Here is an 18,911-nt window from a genome sequence, read left to right as displayed (position 1 = left end):
GGGATGTCCCCCTGACGCATTGCCCAGCCCCGCCCTTGCTCTGCCTCTTCCTGCCCCTGCTTCTCCTCTTCCCCTTCCCCCCAGTGCCTCCTGCACACCACTGAACACCTGATCTTCGGTGGGCGGGAGGCGCTGTTGGGGGAGAGGTGGAGGGGCCCGCCGGTGGGCGCTGGGCACCCACTTTTTTTTTCCATGGGTGTGCCAGCCTGGAGTACCCACGGAGTTGGCACCTATGGTGCCATATAAGTGCTTAAGATGGATAGTTAGTACTCATGTATCAAATGCCATCACCCACAGCTATCACTAAGTACTCATCATCTCCAATGAAGTACAGTTTGTCACTTTTGAGCTTAGCCAGTGCCCCAGTATGGCATTAAGGAGCACTTTGCCTTGCTGGTGGAGCCATTTGCAGATGAGAAGTAAAACCAGTGAGCTGACCCATGCAACCTCTCACAGGAGTTTAAGTTATGAAACGAGGCTTCCTATACAAATTCTAACATGATGAAATAGATTTCCACTGTTTAAATTCCCTCTAGAGTTTCAGATGTGTATGGCATCTTCTCTTTCTGTTCCAAGTAGTGTTGATGTTCACTGTTAATTGGCTGCTGTGTTTCATCCGAGAGGAGGCTGCGTTTTAGTCATTGGCAAAGTACTTCTTGTTTATATCAGTCTGATGGCAAAATTTGGCCCTCAGCTACTTGTGTGCAATTCTCAGTGAGTTTATTAGGAGTGATATGCCTGTAACTGATGCTAGAATTTGGGCCTTTGTTTGTAAAGCACTTTGGGGGATGGGGATTAAAAGCTGCTGGCTATGTACGTATTTAAAAGCCCCTCTCTCAAATACTAGCAATCCCACAAAATATCACAACACTGAATAAGTACACACCACAACACATTTTCCTATTACATACCCCCATCAGGTTATACTCACCTCCTCAGCAGCCTTGGTATGTGCCTGGAAAGTGAGCTGCTACAGAAACACATTTTCTTCTGTCAACATACTGGAATTGTTAGTTACCTGTCAAGTTACTAGAATATGAAAACAGACCACGCTGCAATAATGAATGTCTATAAAGTTCTTAATTATTGATTTTTGTTTGTTTAAAAAAGTTCAGGTAACTTCTTTTAATATTATAACTTTAGCGAACCTCTACACTTTCTGCTTCCAGCTAGAAACACCAAGGCTAAGTTACTGTTGTAAGAAAAGCCAAGTTACACAAAAGTACAGATTATCTGAAAATTTGCATCCCTGCCCTGGTTGGTGGGCTAGGAAGGTTCAGTTAACATCTCATCTCTTGGATCTTTTCTGAAACATTTGAAGTTAGCACAGCACATTATGGGTGGGATTTTTGAAAGCGCTCTGTGTTGACTTAATGCTGCTTCTACTGCAGTCTACGGTAAAACACCTGTTGACCTCAGTGGGAGCAGTTAGGCCAACACTGAGCATTTAGAAAATTTCATCCTATGAGGGAAAACTTGCCTCATTGAAGGCAATTGCAAAACTATCACTGACTTCACTGGAGTCAGGATTTCACCCTGTACTTTTATCCTAAAGCAGCAAATTCTTGTTTCGTCGATGCCACATCTGCACAGGATCGTGTGATACAATCTAAAATAGCCCCCTCAAGTAATAGATAGAATCCATTGCACTCAAGCCCATTTACTTCTGGGAAAAACAATGTATCCTTTGTACTTTATTTGTTATTAATATTTCATCACTTTGGAAAGAGAAACGCCAAGCAATTTATACAGGCTGCAGTGGTTAAAGCACTATCTTGAGTCCTGCCAACTGCATAACTATAGCAGGGGGCTGTCAGATCTGCATTTCTATTTCTTGGGAACCCCTGCTGTTGAATATAAAAAGCAGTTATTTTTAGAGATCGTATTAGCCAACAAATTCTGTATAGAAATACTATCAGCATTGTATTGCACAGGTGTTAGGTGAAAGGCCAAGTGATTTTTCTATCCCAAAACAATAATCCCCTGGAACTGCTCTTATAAAATGAAGTTTATTAAGAAGAATGAGAGGGCAAGTCAGACCAGTGCATTATAGACATTAGTACAATTATATGATTGACAGACTGTCACAGAACTCCATTTGTTTCCTGATTTATAAAGCTATACACTTTATCATTATTATTTAAAATTATTATATCCTATTTGCATTTTGGAATAATGCTATGGGAAAGTCTCTGGAAGTGATCCTGAAAACATCTGGTATAAATATAACAAATGCATTCTCAAGAGAGCAAGTGGGTTCTTGTAACATATAAAATATAATGTAATCATGTTTTCAATTTAAGTTTTTCATATTAAAATAAGTGGCAATAATATATATATATATAAAATTAATGGAGCAACAGACTAACATTGTCTAAGCACAAGGTGAAAAGTGTTTTCAGCTTTCACTGGATGAAACTAAAAATAGAACTTGAAATTGTCTGAGCATAAAAAAATTAAGTTATTTTACTTAAAATAGAGTATTGGCCTAATCTGGTTCCCATAGCTGCCAGTGGACTTTTGCCAATGGCGTCAATGGGAACAGAAGCAGGTCACTACTGAATGCAGGTGTGACATATTAAAGGGGGGGCTGACTTGTGGTGTGAGTGTGGTCCCACATTAACTTCAACTTATTGTACTTTTTAAAGCAATGTCTTTGTTGGTGATGCCATGGCAACATTTATTGAGTCACATCCAGGTCATTTTTCAATTAATGCTTATTGTTTTTAAAACAATTGTAAGGTGTGAAAAGCTCTTTAAAGCCATGCTTAAGGTACTAGCGTGTAGGAGAGTACACTGAGAAGAGGATTCTTTATTAAGTCTCACTTTAAATTATTTTTATTTGCATTTTAGTTCTCTGCTATAGTTGAGAGTCAAATCCAACACCCGTTGATGTCAGTGGGAGTATTTTCCTTTGACTTCAGTGGCCTTAAATCAGGCCCTACATTATGAATGTGAAAGGAACAATTTGCCCATATGTTCCACCCAGGAATATTACACTCAACTCAGAAAAGGAGTGAAGCTAGAAATGACAAAAACATGTCTTGCTTTTAGATTTCTGAGAGACTTTAAAGCAGGATAAGAGGGAAGAAAGTTCAGTAGTTTTATTTTATGAATGTTTAAAGTCAGAAACGTCACATGTGCACACTAGATTGTTTTGTATACATTTTTTTCAGATGCATTGTAATGATGTTTTGGTTAACAGTATATTTAGGACACCTTACTCCACTGGAACTCAATAGAGCTTGTAAGCTCCACAAGCCAAGTAGCTTTAGGTCCACAAACTTAATAGGTATAGTGACAGTGATAAACTCAAGGAGTCAATCTATTAAGGTTATCAAAGAGACGGTTAAAGGGTAACTTGATCACAGTCTAAAAGTGCCTACCTGGGGAACAGAAATTTGATAATAGAGGGCTCTTCAATCTAGTAGATAAAGGCATAACAACATCTGATGGCTGAAGTTGAAGCTACGCAAATTCAGACTGGACTGAAGGCACAAATTTTTAACAGAGGATAATTAGCCATTGGCACAATTTACCAAGGATTGTGGTGGATTCTCCATTTGAAATCAAGATTGGATGTTTCTCTAAAAAATATGCTCTAGTTCAAACAGGAATTAATTCAGCAAAGTCCTATGGCCTCGGTTATACAGGAAGTCAGAGTAGATAATCACAGTGGTCCCTTCTGGCCTTAGAATCTATGAATCCTATGAATCAAAAAAAAAATCATTAAAGGATGTGTACAATTAAGTCAGCTCTATTTAAAGCCATCAAGATGAGGAGACTTCTCTCTTCCTTTGTGCATTTTTAAGTGTGTCTGCCACACCTGACTATGGGTGAGAGTGCTGCTGCACTAAGGAGTCTTAAGCATGGGTCCAGAACCAATACACTTACATGTAGAGCTGAGCAAATAATTTATTTTTTTGGTTTGGTGGCTGAACCAGAAAAAAAAGGGGGGTGGGAGGGACGGTTGCTTTGAACCAAACTGAAAAATTTAGTTTTTCTCATCAAAACAAAGAAAAACAAAAAACAATTGAACAAAACATTTCAAATGTGGATTTGGATCGACAGAAATGACATTGCCAAAGGAAATGTCGATTTGACAAAAAGTGTCAGAACAGTTCATTTTGACATTTGGCAGATGTTTGTTTTCAGATTTTTTTCAGCCAAACTATTTGTCGAATTTGACCTGAACTTGCAAATCGTTTCGGGTCCCTGAAAAATGGAAGTCTCTCTGCAAATATACTACTTGCCAAAAAAAAATTGCATTTAGCTCTACTTACGTTTTCTGCTGGCAAAACTTGTAGGATCCCAAAGCCAAATAATTCAAGGCTTGTATATTATCCTAAAAAGGCACATTAAATATAAAAATAGCATTACATGGAACATTAAGTTTGAAAAAGAATCAAGCTCTCACTATGTAATAAATTTCAAAAGTTCGGTTATTCCCATCCTGCTGTATTAACTGAGCTACAGACCACATGTGTAATATTTTCTTTTTCTTTTTAATCTCACTGTTAATGTATTCTTGATTAGTAGTATATAACATAAAAATGTCAGATGTGCAATGCGGCCAAATTAACTTTGGGAGGAGTGACCTTAACTTTCAGTGCATCATTTTTCAACTTTAATGTTGCATGAAAACTAGGATTTTTTAATCATTAAATTATAATACAACAGGAAATAAACTGTAGCTGAAGTTATAAATACTGGGGATGAAGGGGGGGCCTCTGCCATTACTAATCACTTGAGCTTCAACTTGTGACTGATTTATGTCGTTAGTAGAACCTTTCAATGTATTTATAATTCTGTAATTCAGTGGTACTCATTTCTTGTTTACAACCATCTCTTCATCCCAATGCCAGGTCTGGAACAAAAAGGAGCATCCTGGAAATCTATAATAATCCCTCCTCACACCCACAAATACTCAGCTAAGGCATAGAGTGTGTACAGTAAATTAAAAAAACTGAATTATATACAATGCTATAAATGGATCTTAATGTTCTGGCTGCCTCACACATCACTTATACTTTGCGCTTGTGGTTTATAATGATGCTATCAAAAACTATGAGCTGTATCTATATTTATATATCCTTAAAATTACCTAAAGAAGAACCAACCTAAACTGCAGATTGAAACTTTGAGGTTTAAACAAATTCAGATAACTGCCCTCTTCCACTCCTTTGTGTTTAATTTTCAGGCCCTTATAAAATTCCTCATTCTGGCTGAGATCTGAAACTGAAGTGGCAAAATGCTCCCCAGAATTCCTGTTCTTAGGATTTCCCGCGAGTTTTGCAAACTTAACCTCAAAAGCTATTGAGATCTTCCCCTCACAACTTTATAATGCACTTTTTTCTTTCATTTTTCAACAAAATAGCATTAATAATAAGTCTTTTGTAACTGACTGAAAGGAGATACTAAATGTAAGATCAATATTCCATTTTAACGCTGTTCAGGTATTCAAGAATCCTATAGCAGCATCTGTGCTTGAAGAATGGAACAGAATTAGGGTATGTCTACACTACGAAATTAGGTCGAATTTATAGAAGTCGGTTTTGTAGAAAGCATTTTTATACAGTTGATTGTGTGTGTCCCCACACAAATGCTCGAAGTGCATGTAGTCGGCAGAGTGTGTCCACAGTACCGAGGCAACTGTCAACTTCCGGAGAGTTGCACTGTGGGTGGCTATCCCACAGTTCTCACAGTCTCCGCTGCCCATTTGAATTCTGGGTAGAAATCCCAGTGCCTGATGGGGCTAAAACATTGTCGCGGGTGGTTCTGGGTACATATCGTCAGGCCCCGTTCTCCCTCCTTCCGTGAAAGCAGGGCAGACAATCGTTTTGCGCCTTTTTTCTTGAGTTACCTGTGCAGACGCCATACCATGGCAAGCATGGAGCCCGCTCAGCTAACCGTCACCGTATGTCTCCTGGGTGCTGGCAGACGTGGTACTGCATTGCTACACAGCAGCAGTTTATTGCCTTTTGGCAGCAGACAGTGCAGTATGACTGGTAGCCGTCATCGACGTAGTCCTGGGTGCTCTTTTAACCGGGCGCCTGGGCAAACATGGGAGTGACTCAGCCAGGTCATTTCCCTTGTTCCGTCTCATGGCAATTGAGTCCTACCGGCAGTGCACTGTCTTTTAACCTGCAGCTAGCAGAAGATGATGGCTAGTCGTCATACTGCACCGTCTTCTGCCGAGCACCCAGGTGTTGACGATGGCTAGCAGTCGTACTGCACAGTCTGCTGCCAGCAAGATGTATAAAGATAGATGAAGTGGCTCAAAACAAGAAATAGACCAGATTTGTTTTGTATTCATTTTCTCCTTCCTCCCTCCCTCTCTGTGAAATCAACGGCCTGCTAAACCCAGTTTTGAGTTCTATCCTTGAGGTTTTGAGTTCTATCCGTGAGGGGGCCATTCAGTTTCTCGCAAAGCCACCCCCTTTGTTGATTTTAATTCCCTGTAAGCCAACCCTGTAAGCCATGTCATCAGTCGCCCCTCCCTCCGTCAGGGCAATGGCAGACAATCGTTCCGCGCCTTTTTTTCTGTGCAGACGCCATACCACGGCAAGCATGGAGCCCGCTCGGATCACTTTGGCAATTAGGAGCACATTAAACACCACACGCATTATCCAGCAGTATATGCAGCACCAGAACCTGGCAAAGCGATACCGTGCGAGGAGGCAATGTCAACGCGGTGATGTGAGTGATGAGGACATGGGCACAGACTTCTCTCAAAGCACGGGTCCTGGCAATGTGGGCACCATGTTGCTAATGGGGCAGGTTCATGCTGTGGAACGCTGATTCTGGGCTCTGGAAACAAGCACAGACTGGTGGGACCGCATAGTGTTGCAGGTCTGGGACGATTCCCAGTGGTTGCGAAACTTTTCCATGCATAAGGGCACTTCCATGGAACTTTGACTAGCTTTCCCCTGCCCTGAGGTGCAAGAATACCAAGATGAGAGCAGCCCTCACACTTGAGAAGCGAGTGGCAATAGCCCTGTGGAAGCTTGCAACGCCAGACAGCTAACGGTCATTCTCTTTAGTCCTGCAGTCGGTCCTATTGAACTGTCTTATGGTGAGCAGGCAGGCGATACGGATTGCTAGCAGTCCTATTGCATCATCTTCTGCCGGGCAGGCAAGAGATGAGGATGGCTAGCAGTCCTACTGCACCATCTTCTGCTGAGCAGCCATGAGATGTGGATGGCATGCAGTCCTTCTGCACCGTCTGCTGCCAGCCAAAGATGTAAAAGATAGATGGAGTGGATCAAAACAAGAAATAGACCAGATTTGTTTTGTACTCATTTGCCTCCTCCCCCGTCTAGGGGACTCATTCCTCTAGGTCACACTGCAGTCACTCACAGAGAAGGTGCAGCGAGGTAAATCTAGCCATGTATCAATCAGAGGCCAGGCTAACCTCCTTGTTCCAATAAGAACAATAACTTAGGTGCACCATTTCTTATTGGAACCCTCCGTGAAGTCCTGCCTGAAGTACTCATTGATGTAAAGCCACCCCCTTTGTTGATTTTTAGCTCCCTGAAGCCAACCCTGTAAGCTGTGTCGTCAGTCGCCCCTCCCTCCGTCAGAGCAACGGCAGACAATCGTTCCGCGCCTTTTTTTGGTGCGGACGCCATACCAAGGCAAGCATGGAGGCCGCTCAGCTCACTTTGGCAATTAGGAGCACATTAAACACCACACGCATTATCCAGCAGTATATGCAGCACCAGAACCTGGCAAAGCGATACCGGGCGAGGAGGCGACGTCAGCGCGGTCACGTGAGTGATCAGGACATGGACACAGATTTCTCTGAAAGCATGGGCCATGCCAATGCATGCATCATGGTGCTAATGGGGCAGGTTCATTCTGTGGAACGCCGATTCTGGGCTCGGGAAACAAGCACAGACTGGTGGGACCGCATAGTGTTGCAGGTCTGGGACGATTCCCAGTTACTGCGAAACTTTCGCATGCGTAAGGGCACTTTCATGGAACTTTGTGACTTGCTTTCCCCTGCCCTGAGGCGCATGAATACCAAGATGAGAGCAGCCCTCACAGTTGAGAAGCGAGTGGCGATAGCCCTATGGAAGCTTGCAACGCCAGACAGCTACCGGTCAGTTGGGAATCAATTTGGAGTGGGCAAATCTACTGTGGGGGCTGCTGTGATGCAAGTAGCCCACGCAATCAAAGATCTGCTGATATCAAGGGTAGTGACCCTGGGAAATGTGCAGGTCATAGTGGATGGCTTTGCTGCAATGGGATTCCCTAACTGTGGTGGGGCCATAGACGGAACCCATATCCCTATCTTGGCACCAGAGCACCAAGCCGGCGAGTACATAAACCGCAAGGGGTACTTTTCAATAGTGCTGCAAGCTCTGGTGGATCACAAGGGACGTTTCACCAACATCAACGTGGGATGGCCAGGAAAAGTACATGACGCTCGCATCTTCAGGACCTCTGGTCTGTTTCAAAAGCTGCAGGAAGGGACTTTATTCCCAGACCAGAAAATAACTATTTGGGATGTTGAAATGCCTATAGTTATCCTTGGGGACCCGGCCTACCCCTTAATGCCATGGCTCATGAAGCCATACACAGGCAGCCTGGACAGTAGTCAGGAGCTGTTCAACTACAGGCTGAGCAAGAGCAGAAGGGTGGTAGAATGTGCATTTGGATGTTTAAAAGTGCGCTGGCGCAGTTTACTGACTCGGTAGACCTCAGCGAAACCAATATTCCCACTGTTATTACTGCTTGCTGTGTGCTCCACAATATCCGTGAGAATAAGGGGGAGACGTTTATGGCGGGGTGGGAGGTTGAGGAAAAGCGCCTGGCTTCTGGTTACGCACAGCCAGATACCAGGGCAGTTAGAAGAGCACAGGAGGGTACGGTGCACATCAGAGAAGCTTTGAAAACCAGTTTCATGACTGGCCACGCTACAGTGTGAAAGTTCTGTTTGTTTCTCCTTGATGAAACCCCCCGTCCCTTGGTTCACTCTACTTCCCTGTAAGCTAACCACCCTCCCCTCCTCCCTTCGATCACCACTTGCAGAGGCAATAGTCATTGTTGCTTCACATTCATTCTTTATTGATTCATCACACAAATAGGGGGATAACTACCAAGGTAGCCCAGGAGGGGTGGTGGAGGAGGGAAGGACAAGGCCACACAGCACTTTAAAAGTTTAAAACTTATTGAATGCCAGCCTTCTGTTGCTTGGGCAATCCTCTGGGGTGGAGTGGCCGGAGGCCCCCCCCACTGTGTTCTTGGGCCTCTGGGTGAGGAGGCTATGGAACTTGGGGAGGAGGGCGGTTGGTTGCACAGGGGCTGTAGCGTCGATCTGTGCTCCTGCTGCCTTTCCTGCAGCTCAACCATACACTGAAGCATATTGGTTTGATCCTCCAGCAGCCTCAGCATTGAATCCTGCCTCCTTTCATCACGCTGCCGCCACATTTGAGCTTCAGCCCGCCACTTACTCTCTTCAGCCTGCCACCTCTCCTCCCGGTCATTTTGTGCTTTCCTGCACTCTGACATTATTTGCCTCCATGCATTCGTCTGTGCTCTGTCAGTGTGGGAGGACAGCATGAGCTCAGAGAACATTTCATCACGAGTGCTTTTTTTTTTTCTTTCTAATCTTCACTAGCTTCTGGGAAGGAGAAGATCCTGTGATCCTTGAAACACATGCAGCTGGTGGAGTAAAAAAAGGGACAGTGGTATTTAAAAAGACACATTTTCTAGAACAATGGGTACACTCTTTCACGGTAAACCTTGCTGTTAACATTACATACACAGCACATGTGCTTTCGTTCCAAGGTCGCATTTTGCCTCACCTCTCCCCGTGGCTAACAGCAGGGAACATTTCTGTTTAGCCACAGGCAAACAGCCCAGCAGGAATGGGCACCTCTGAAAGTCCCCTGAAGAAAAGCACCCTATTTCAACCAGGTGACCATGAATGATATCACTTTCCTGAGAATAACACAGAGAGATAAAGAACGGATGTTGTTTGAATGCCAGCAAACATAGACTGCAATGCTTTGTTCTACAATGATTCCCGAGTACGTGCTACTGGCCTGGTGTGGTAAAGTGTCCTACCATTGTGGATGGAATAAGGCTGCCCTCTCCAGAAACCTTTTGCAAAGGCTTTGAGAGTACATCCAGGAGAGCCACAAATGGCAGGGCAAATTAATCATTAAACATGCTTGCTTTTAAACCATGTATTGTATTTTAAAAGGTACACTCACCAGAGGTCCCTTCTCCGTTTGGCAGGTCCGGGAGTCAGCCTTGGGTGGGTTCGGGGGGTACTGGCTCCAGGTCCAGGGTGAGAAACAGTTCCTGACTGTCGGGAAAACCGGTTTCTCCACCTGCTTGCTGTGAGCTATCTACAACTTCATCATCATCAACTTCCTTGTCCCCAAAACCTGCTTTGGTGTTGCCTCCATCTCCATTGAAGAAGTCAAACAACACGGCTGGGGTAGTGGTGGCTGAAGCCCCTAAAATGGCATGCAGCTCATCATAGATAGATATTTAGGTCAGAAGGGACCATTATGATCATCTAGTCTGACCTCCTGCACAACACAGGCCACAGAATTTCACCCACCACTCCTGCAAAAAACCTCACACCTATATCTGTGTTATTGAAGTCCTCAAATTGTAGTTTAAAGACTTCAAGGAGCAGAGAATCCTCCAGCAAGTGACCCATGCCCAATGCTACAGAGGAAGGCGAAAAAGCTCCAGGGCCTCTTCCAATCTGCCCTGGAGGAAAATTCCTTTCCGACCCCAAATATGGCGATCAGCTAAACCCTGAGCATATGGGCAAGATTCATCAGCCAGATACTACAGAAAATTCTTTCCTGGGTAACTCGGATCCCACCCCATCTAATATCCCATCACAGACCATTGGGCCTATTTACCATTCATATTTAATTACCAAAACCATCTTATCCCATCATACCATCTCCTCCATAAACTTATCGAGTTCAATCTTAAAACCAGATATATCTTTTGCCCCCCACTGCTTCCCTTGGAAGGCTATTCCAAAACTTAACTCCTCTGATGGTTAGAAACCTTCGTCTAATTTCTAGTCTAAATTTCCTGGTGGCCAGTTTATATCCATTTGTTCTTGTGTCCACATTGGTACTGAGCTTAAATAATTCCTCTCCCTCTCCGGTATTTATCCCTCTGATATATTTATAGAGAGCAACCATATCTCCCCTCAACCTTCTTTTAGTTAGGCTAAAGAAGCCAAGCTCCTTGGATCTCCTTTCATAAGACAAGTTTTCCATTCCTCGGATCATCCTAGTAGCCCTTCTCTGTACCTGTTCCAGTTTGAATTCATCCTTCTTAAACATGGGAGACCAGAACTGCACACAGTATTCCAGGTGAGGTCTCACCAGTGCCTCATATAACGGTACTAAAACCTCCTTATCCCTGCTGGAAATACCTCTCCTGATGCATCCCAAGACCACATTAGCTTTTTTCACGGCCGTATCACATTGGCGGCTCATAGTCCTCCTATGATCAACCAATACTCCAAGGTCCTTTTCCTCCTCCGTTACTTCTAATTGATGCGTCCCTAGCTTATAACTAAAATTCTTGTTATTAATCCCTAAATGCATGACCTTACACTTCTCACTATTAAATTTTATCCTATTACTATTACTCCAGTTTACAAGGTCATCCAGATCCTCCTGTAGGATATCCCTGTCCTTCTCTAAATTGGCAATACCTCCCAGCTTTGTATCATCCGCAAACTTTATTAGCACACTCCCACTTTTTATGCCGAGGTCAGTAATAAAAAGATTAAATAAAATTGGTCCCAAAACCGATCCTTGAGGAACTCAACTGGTAACCTCCCTCCAGCCTGACAGTTCACCTTTCAGTAGGACCCGTTGTAGTCTCCCCTTTAACCAATTCCTTATCCACCTTTCAATTTTCCTATTGATCCCCATCTTATCCAATATAACTAATAATTCCCCATGTGGCACGGTATCAAACGCCTTACTAAAATCTAGGTAAATTAGATCCACTGCGTTTCCTTTGTCTAAAAAATCTGTTACTTTTTCAAAGAAGGAGATTAGGTTGGTTTGGCACGATCTACCTTTTGTAAAACCATGTTGTATTTTGTCCCATTTACCATTGACTTCAATGTCCTTAACTACCTTCTCCTTCAAAATTTTTTCCAAGACCTTGCATACTACAGATGTCAAACTAAGAGGCCTGTAGTTACCCAGATCACCTTTTTTCCTTTCTTAAAAATAGGAACTATGTTAGCAATTCTCTAATCACATGGTACAACCCCTGACTTTACAGATTCATTAAAAATTCTTGCTAATGGGCTTGCAATTTCATGTGCCAATTCCTTTAATATTCTTGGATGAAGATTGTGGGCCCCCCAATTTAGTCCCATTAAGCTGTTTGAGTTTCACTTCTACCTCAAATATGGTAATGTCTACCTCCATATCCTCATTCCCATTTGTCATGCTACCATTATCCCTAAGATCCTCTTTAGTCTTAGAAAAGACTGAGGCAAAGTATTTGTTTAGATACTGGGCCATGCCTAGATTATCCTTAACCTCCACGCCATCCTTTAGTGGTCCCACTTCTTCTTTCTTTGTTTTTTTCTTATTTATATAACTATAGAACCTTTTACTATTGGTTTTAATTCCCTTTGCAAGGTCCAACTCTACATGACTTTTAGCCTGTCTCACTTTATCCCTACATGTTCTGACCTCAATAAGGTAGCTTTCCTTGCTGATCCCTCCCTTCTTCCACTCCCTGTATGCTTTCTGCTTTTTCTTAATCACCTCTCTGAGATGCTTGCTCATCCAGCTTGGTCTACAACTCCTGCCTATGAATTTTTTCCCCTTTCTTGGGATGCAGGCTTCTGATAGCTTCTTCAGCTTTGATTTAAAATAATCCCAGGCCTCCTCTACCTTTAGATCCATAAATTCTTCAGTCCAATCCACTTCCCTAACTAATTTCCTTAGTTTTTGAAAGTCAGCCCTTTTGAAGTCAAAAACCCTAGTTGCAGATTTATTTTTGTTAATCCTTCCGTTCAGTTTGAACTGAATTAGCTCATGATCACTTGAGCCAAGATTATCCCCTACAACCATTTCTTCTATGAGGTCCTCACTACTCACCAAAACCAAATCTAAAATGGCATCCCCTCTAGTCGGTTCAGCATCTACTTGATGAAGAAATCCATCAGCTATCGCATCTAGGAAAATCTGAGCCCTATTATTATTACTAGCACTCGTCCTCCAGTCTATATCTGGGAAGTTAAAGTCTCCCATGATCACACAGTTTCCATTAGTATTTACTTTATTAAAAACATTAAAAAGGGCTCTATCCATATCCAATTTAGATCCTGGCAGTCTATAGGACACCCCAAGCACTATCCCATAGAAGCGGCATGTTTGGGGCTCTGACCCGGAGTGGCTGTTTGCCTCTCTGGTTTTTTGGTAGGCTTGCCTCAGCTCCTTAAGTTTCACGTGGCATTGCTTCGGGTCCCTGTTATGGCCTATGTCCTTCATGCCCTGGGAGATTTTGACAAATGTTTTGGCATTTCGAAAACTGGAACGGAGTTCTGATAACACGGATTCCTCTCCCCATATAGCGATCAGATCTCGTACTTCCCGTTCGGTCCATGCTGGAGCTCTTTTGCGATTCTGGGACTCCATCATGGTCACTTCTGCTGATGAGCTCTGGCCAGCGTAGCAAGCTGCAGGTGACCATGCAAACAGGAAATTGAAATTCAAAAGTTTGCGGGCCTTTTCCTGTCTACCTGGCCAGTGCATCTGAGTTGAGAGTGCTGTCCAGAGCGGTCACAATAGAGCACTCTGGGATAGCTCCTGGAGGCCAATACTGTCTAATTGCATCCACAGTACCCCAAATTCGACCCGGCAAGGCCAATTTATGCGCTAATCCCCTTGTCGGGGGTGGAGTAAGGAAATTGATTTTAAGAGCCCTTTAAATCGAAAAAAAGGGCTTCGTCGTGTGGACGGGTGCAGGGTTAAATCGATTTAACGCTGCTAAATTCGACCTCAACTCCTAGTGTAGACCAGGGCTTAGATAACTTTGGGAAAGGGAAGAAAAACTCTAATTCTACCCAAACTTTGTCAGTTCACCAGACTTAATTTAGCCATTGTTCACAAAAACAATGTGCATATGAGCTCTGAACATGTCGAACGAAGTTTTAGCCCAATATAATAGAATGCTGTCCTATATGTTACCATCAGCAGTACTGTAGGTAGTTTGACTGTTCTAAATAGTTCAGGGAAAGAGGATAAGATAAACCATAGTCCCTTTAACTTTGAAGTGGGGAGGTATAAAGAGGAGGAGAGAACTATGTTCCCCAGGAGGAATATATCAAAAGAATGTGTTCCCTGTATTGCCCAAAACTAGTTCCTCAGACACGCCTTGGAACATCAAAAGTTTTCCATTACTGAATAAAACTTGGAAGCGTCCAATTCTGGAAACACAGGACGCCATTGATTGTGCAGGATATGAAAGCATTCATCAAAGAGGAGCATCCTGTTTAAGAGAGGTACAATCCAGCATTGTTTTTGAGCTAGTTACATTCTTTGCAGATCAACTTTTACACCCATAAGGTGAAATTCACCTGAGTATGTAGGTCCAGTGCAAGGTTCTCCACCCTGCTTAAATTCCCATGTGGGGGCTGTCAGGGGAGGTGCTGCTAGCCGATTGGCTGCACATGAGGATCTGCACCTCCTGCGCATAGTGGAAATTATCCACACCAGCCCAGCCAGCATGGAGGGCTACACCTTGGAGTAGGAAATGGGAGCATCAAGAGATCTGTGTTTATGCAATTCCAGTTGCCCCAGTACCCTGTATAAATAGCATAGAAGGTTTCAGGCCACTACTTGTACCCACCAGAGCTGGAAGAGTGCAGAGCAGTCCTAAATTCTGTACCTGTTTTGTGGGAGTGGATTCCCACTCCTCTGTAATTTCACCTGCATAGAGCTTGAATAGTTGGTTTCCATAGGTGTAGTGGGTTTCACCTTTAATACCTAAGTTGTAACCAAGAGAATTGCGTGGCTTTTTGTTTTCTTGATAGTGCAACAGCTGCAGATTTTGTTTGAAATGTTTGCGTGTATGTGTTTTAAGACAACTTTTCCTTCTAAAAGTTCTCCTAAACGTTGTTTAGCAGGCAAGCTGCAGTCAGACAGACAACGAAAGCTATGTGAGAACTGACGATGAGGAGAGCTGCATTCGAACTGATGACGAAGAAAACCTGGCTGCAAGCTTCACAGAAGAATGGAACCAACAAGTGCAGCATCTCTTGACAAAAAAATCAAATGACTAAGTTCCGAGGACTGTAGCACAGTGCTTTTGTTCTAAGAGTTGTAGTTTGTAGGTGTGTGTTTTGAGAAAAAGACTTTTGTTTAAAGCTAACTTACATTAGCTACATCTTCTGTAACATGGCTCATTACCGATGAAGAAAGCAGGCTGAAATGTGTGCTGCTGTTACAAATAATAGCAGTATCAACAAAACATGTAAACCCTTTGCACACTATGTTGAACCTTTTCAGTTTACAATGACAATATTAATACTGTTTATAGATTGCAATTTGATTTCTGAATACTTGGAGATTTTAGGAGAACAGTTTACTATACACTGTACATTTTTCTTTCACGGAAGAAAAAAAAAGCTACAAATATGCATTTAACACTGAATGATTATACTCCTGAGTGTATATATTTAGTAGCCCAAAGCAAAGTACCAGACTATGTTTGCAATTTGTTTAAAAGTCTTTTACATAAAAGACTTGTACAAAATGCACTAAAAAACCCCTTTAATTTAGGGCTAACATGTAACTTAGGAATGTTTTCTTTCAAAATAATCTAACAAATCAGCCATAGAAGTTAGTGTAAATATTTTTTTCCAAATAGATATCATATACAAAAGGCAACATTCAAATTATATAGAATCTAGTTTTTAAATCAGCACAGATCTTCTTAAAACTGTGAACTATGTTTTGAAATACTCGTTACTAAAGCTGTTTATAAACCACAGGTGCCATAAGATCCCTAAACTGACTGAAGTTATGTATAATCTTCCATGGTATTGTTTCATTGATGTTTTAGCTTTAGTAAACATGTGTTCAACAAATCGGCTCCTTCCATTTTTTCCCCTTCCCATCATGTTATTTTTGAGGCCTTCAGCTTTAAATATATAGGCTTAAAGTGCGCTTGCAACTGTTTCCTTTCATTTCCAAATATGTATTGCCTTAGCCAGCCACCAGATGTTCTGCATGCGTTCTTGGAAATGTGTAGTGAGACTCTCAGAGCTGAATGGAGACTTAGCAATCAGTGAAATGCACAAGGAGAACAGAGTTGTTGTTTTTGAAAGAACAGGCATAGGGTTACAGAATTAGAGTATTGTCTCTGCTGGTAACTCTTAACTTTTTATCTTACCCAGGGGAGATCTATGAGAGAAAGTGGGCCTTGTCGATCATGCAGGATAACAAATTGAAAATGTTAGTTGTACAGTGCTTGTCTTGCCCTTACTATTATCCTACATGTAGTTTTGACCAGAGTTTGAAGTGAAATAGCTGGTAATATCTCACCCAGAATATTCCTTAGGAATGAAGTGACACTGTTTAGCAGTCCTGAAAATTCTAGGTTTGCATACAGGTAGCCACACCTGGCACAGTCTGCCTGCAGTGAGTGATGAGGTACTGATGTAAAACAGGTTAAAGCATGTCTGTATAACCTTTCTTTCATGGTAACATTTTAGGATGTGTCCTGGATTGCTCCATAGCTTGTCCCAATAAACTCTCTCGCTATATGTCTGTACGCAATCTTTAGTCTCATGGCTGTTTCATTGAGATTGAGTGTTTGGTAATGTATATCTGTATGAAAGTTACTGCTGTTTTTTTTTACTTTCATACAGTATTATTGCTTATACAGACCTCTTGCCCATATCTCCTTGTATATCTGAGCCTGGACTCAGATACCCAAATTGACACTCCTGCAACCAGCTATCTTCATGTAGGCTTCCCCCCATTCCTCCCAATCACTGGTCTTTGCTCCTGTGGTATAGGCCAGCCTGAAAAGGTAGGCACCATACCTATGATGGCATATGTCTCCTACAGCCTCTTCTCAGGAATGGGTGAGCCTTCCACTAGTGCCTAGCACTCAACACTGAAAACTACTACAGTGAAGTTACAGCCAATGCTGTCAGCTCAGGATTCTAGTCAAGCATTTCCTGAGCACAAACAAAGTGAGCTAGCACACAACTACATGCCATGGCTGACTGATTCAACAACCTATGTTACGTTGAATGGCATCTGGATTAATAACTACCTTACATAACTCTCCTGTCTGTATACACATCATCATGCTGAAAGTAAGTGCAATCGTATAAATCCATTGCCAGGGCTCCAGGATTAATATAATGAAAAATGTTGACAAGCTAACCAGCTTTCTCTCAGGCTGGTGTTAGCAAGGCAATCCCAAACAGAGTTCTAGGTGACCTCTTCTACTTTAGAGCTCTGAGATGAAGCACTTTTTAAATTTAAGCTTTTATTTTTTCCCCAGTGGTAAAGCTGGCTACATTTTAGCACAGCTGGTCTTTGACTGTTTGTCTGATATTATTTTGGTTGTGGCTTATGGTCATTAAACAAAGTTACAGAAATGGTCCCCAGTACTGGCCTTTTCTAACTACAAATGGCCAACCACAGCAGTCAGAACTCCCTGAGTGGTTGACTACCACTGGAGGGAAGGACTACTCAGTAGTTTGCAATCAGGACACAGGGACATGAAGATAAATAGGGTTCTTGAATGTTGAAAGTTGAGGAGGAGAATAGGTTATCTGTAAGTAGTAATGTTAACTAACCTGCATAATAAGGTGTGTGGCCTTTGTTGTGATATATGTATTTTCTTATATGCATGAGCCAAATTGTTAAATCATTATTTAGCACAGGTGTCTGCCTTTTCTTTTAGTCATCTTCTCCCATCCTTATTAGTTCTTGGAATTATTGTAGATAGACCTTGTAAATATTGCAACCTCAGGTTGCTGCAATCATATTGGTTCAATTCAATAGAAGGAGCCATGAACAACAAGCACTCCACTGTGTCCTGAAGAGAGAGGGCATTTTTATCTTTGAACCAAAAATGTATGAAGAGTTACATCTTGAGGCTAACAACTGTAAGACATTTTTAAACTACTGTACTTGACACCACTTGAGACAGATGTAGAAACACTGAAGATTTCACACTATTCATTGGTATTGTAACAGAACTACTATTGTATGGGTTTTTTGTATTGCTGTTAAGTATTGTTTTGTGTGTGTGTTGGAATCTACTGGGGACATGTTATATTTTGAAGTGATTAAACTATTTAATTGTGTGTCTATATTTTGGAATGGAATTATTTCTTCATTAAAAAGGATTTTTAAAAATAATTTTTCAAGACTCATGTTTGTGTTTTATTTTGGCATTAGCATGTGTGTTTCCTGAAGCTCGAGTGGACCTTTCTTCTAGAATAAAGGAAAGCAGGATTGTCTCGTTCAGTGATCTTCACCTCTTTTTTTCCCACAACCAAAAATTCATTGTTTTTTAAATTCTGACTCCACGTTACAGAATCCTTCACACCAGCTTCCCTCAAGCTGCAAACTTGTCACTGATTTCTGCAGTGATCAAGGCAGGTCCTTTCCTTCTCCCCATTCTGGTTGCATGCATGCTGAGTAGCTCCATCACCTCCGGTTGAAGCAGCCCATCCTGCCTCTACCCATACACCCTCCCTCTCGCTGCTTGATGGGAATGAAATTTTCCATTATTTCCCCCCTGCCTCCTGACTTCTTAGAGGAAAGAAGCTCAACTCTTTACCACCAGTCAATTCAGTGTATGATTCCTATAACACAAGTATTTTCAAGGTATTTTACTTCAATAAAAATGCAATTATT

General features: G+C 42.2%; 1 protein-coding gene across 19 annotated transcripts in view; it reads left to right on the top strand.

Annotated features, from left to right (window-relative positions):
• Nucleotides 1-18,410, top strand: part of DTNA (dystrobrevin alpha) — a 298,132-nt gene extending 279,722 nt beyond the window's left edge. For 14 of the 19 annotated variants that reach the window (XM_048840578.2, XM_048840596.2, XM_048840588.2 and 11 more), the window contains one exon: nt 15,149-18,410. In XM_048840578.2, coding sequence (XP_048696535.1) covers nt 15,149-15,307 — 159 coding nt within the window. In that variant the 3' untranslated portion in view covers nt 15,308-18,410. Of the gene's footprint in view, nt 1-6,551; nt 6,798-15,148 lie in introns of those variants that run through there. The other 5 variants (XM_048840599.2, XM_048840597.2, XM_048840598.2 and 2 more) reach the window with 2 other exon arrangements.
• The last annotated feature ends 501 nt before the right edge of the window (nt 18,411-18,911 follow it).

Source organism: Caretta caretta, chromosome 2 (assembly GCF_965140235.1).
Source record: "Caretta caretta isolate rCarCar2 chromosome 2, rCarCar1.hap1, whole genome shotgun sequence".
NCBI classification, from domain to species: Eukaryota; Metazoa; Chordata; order Testudines; family Cheloniidae; genus Caretta; species Caretta caretta.
This window is presented reverse-complemented; position numbering and strand designations above follow the sequence as displayed.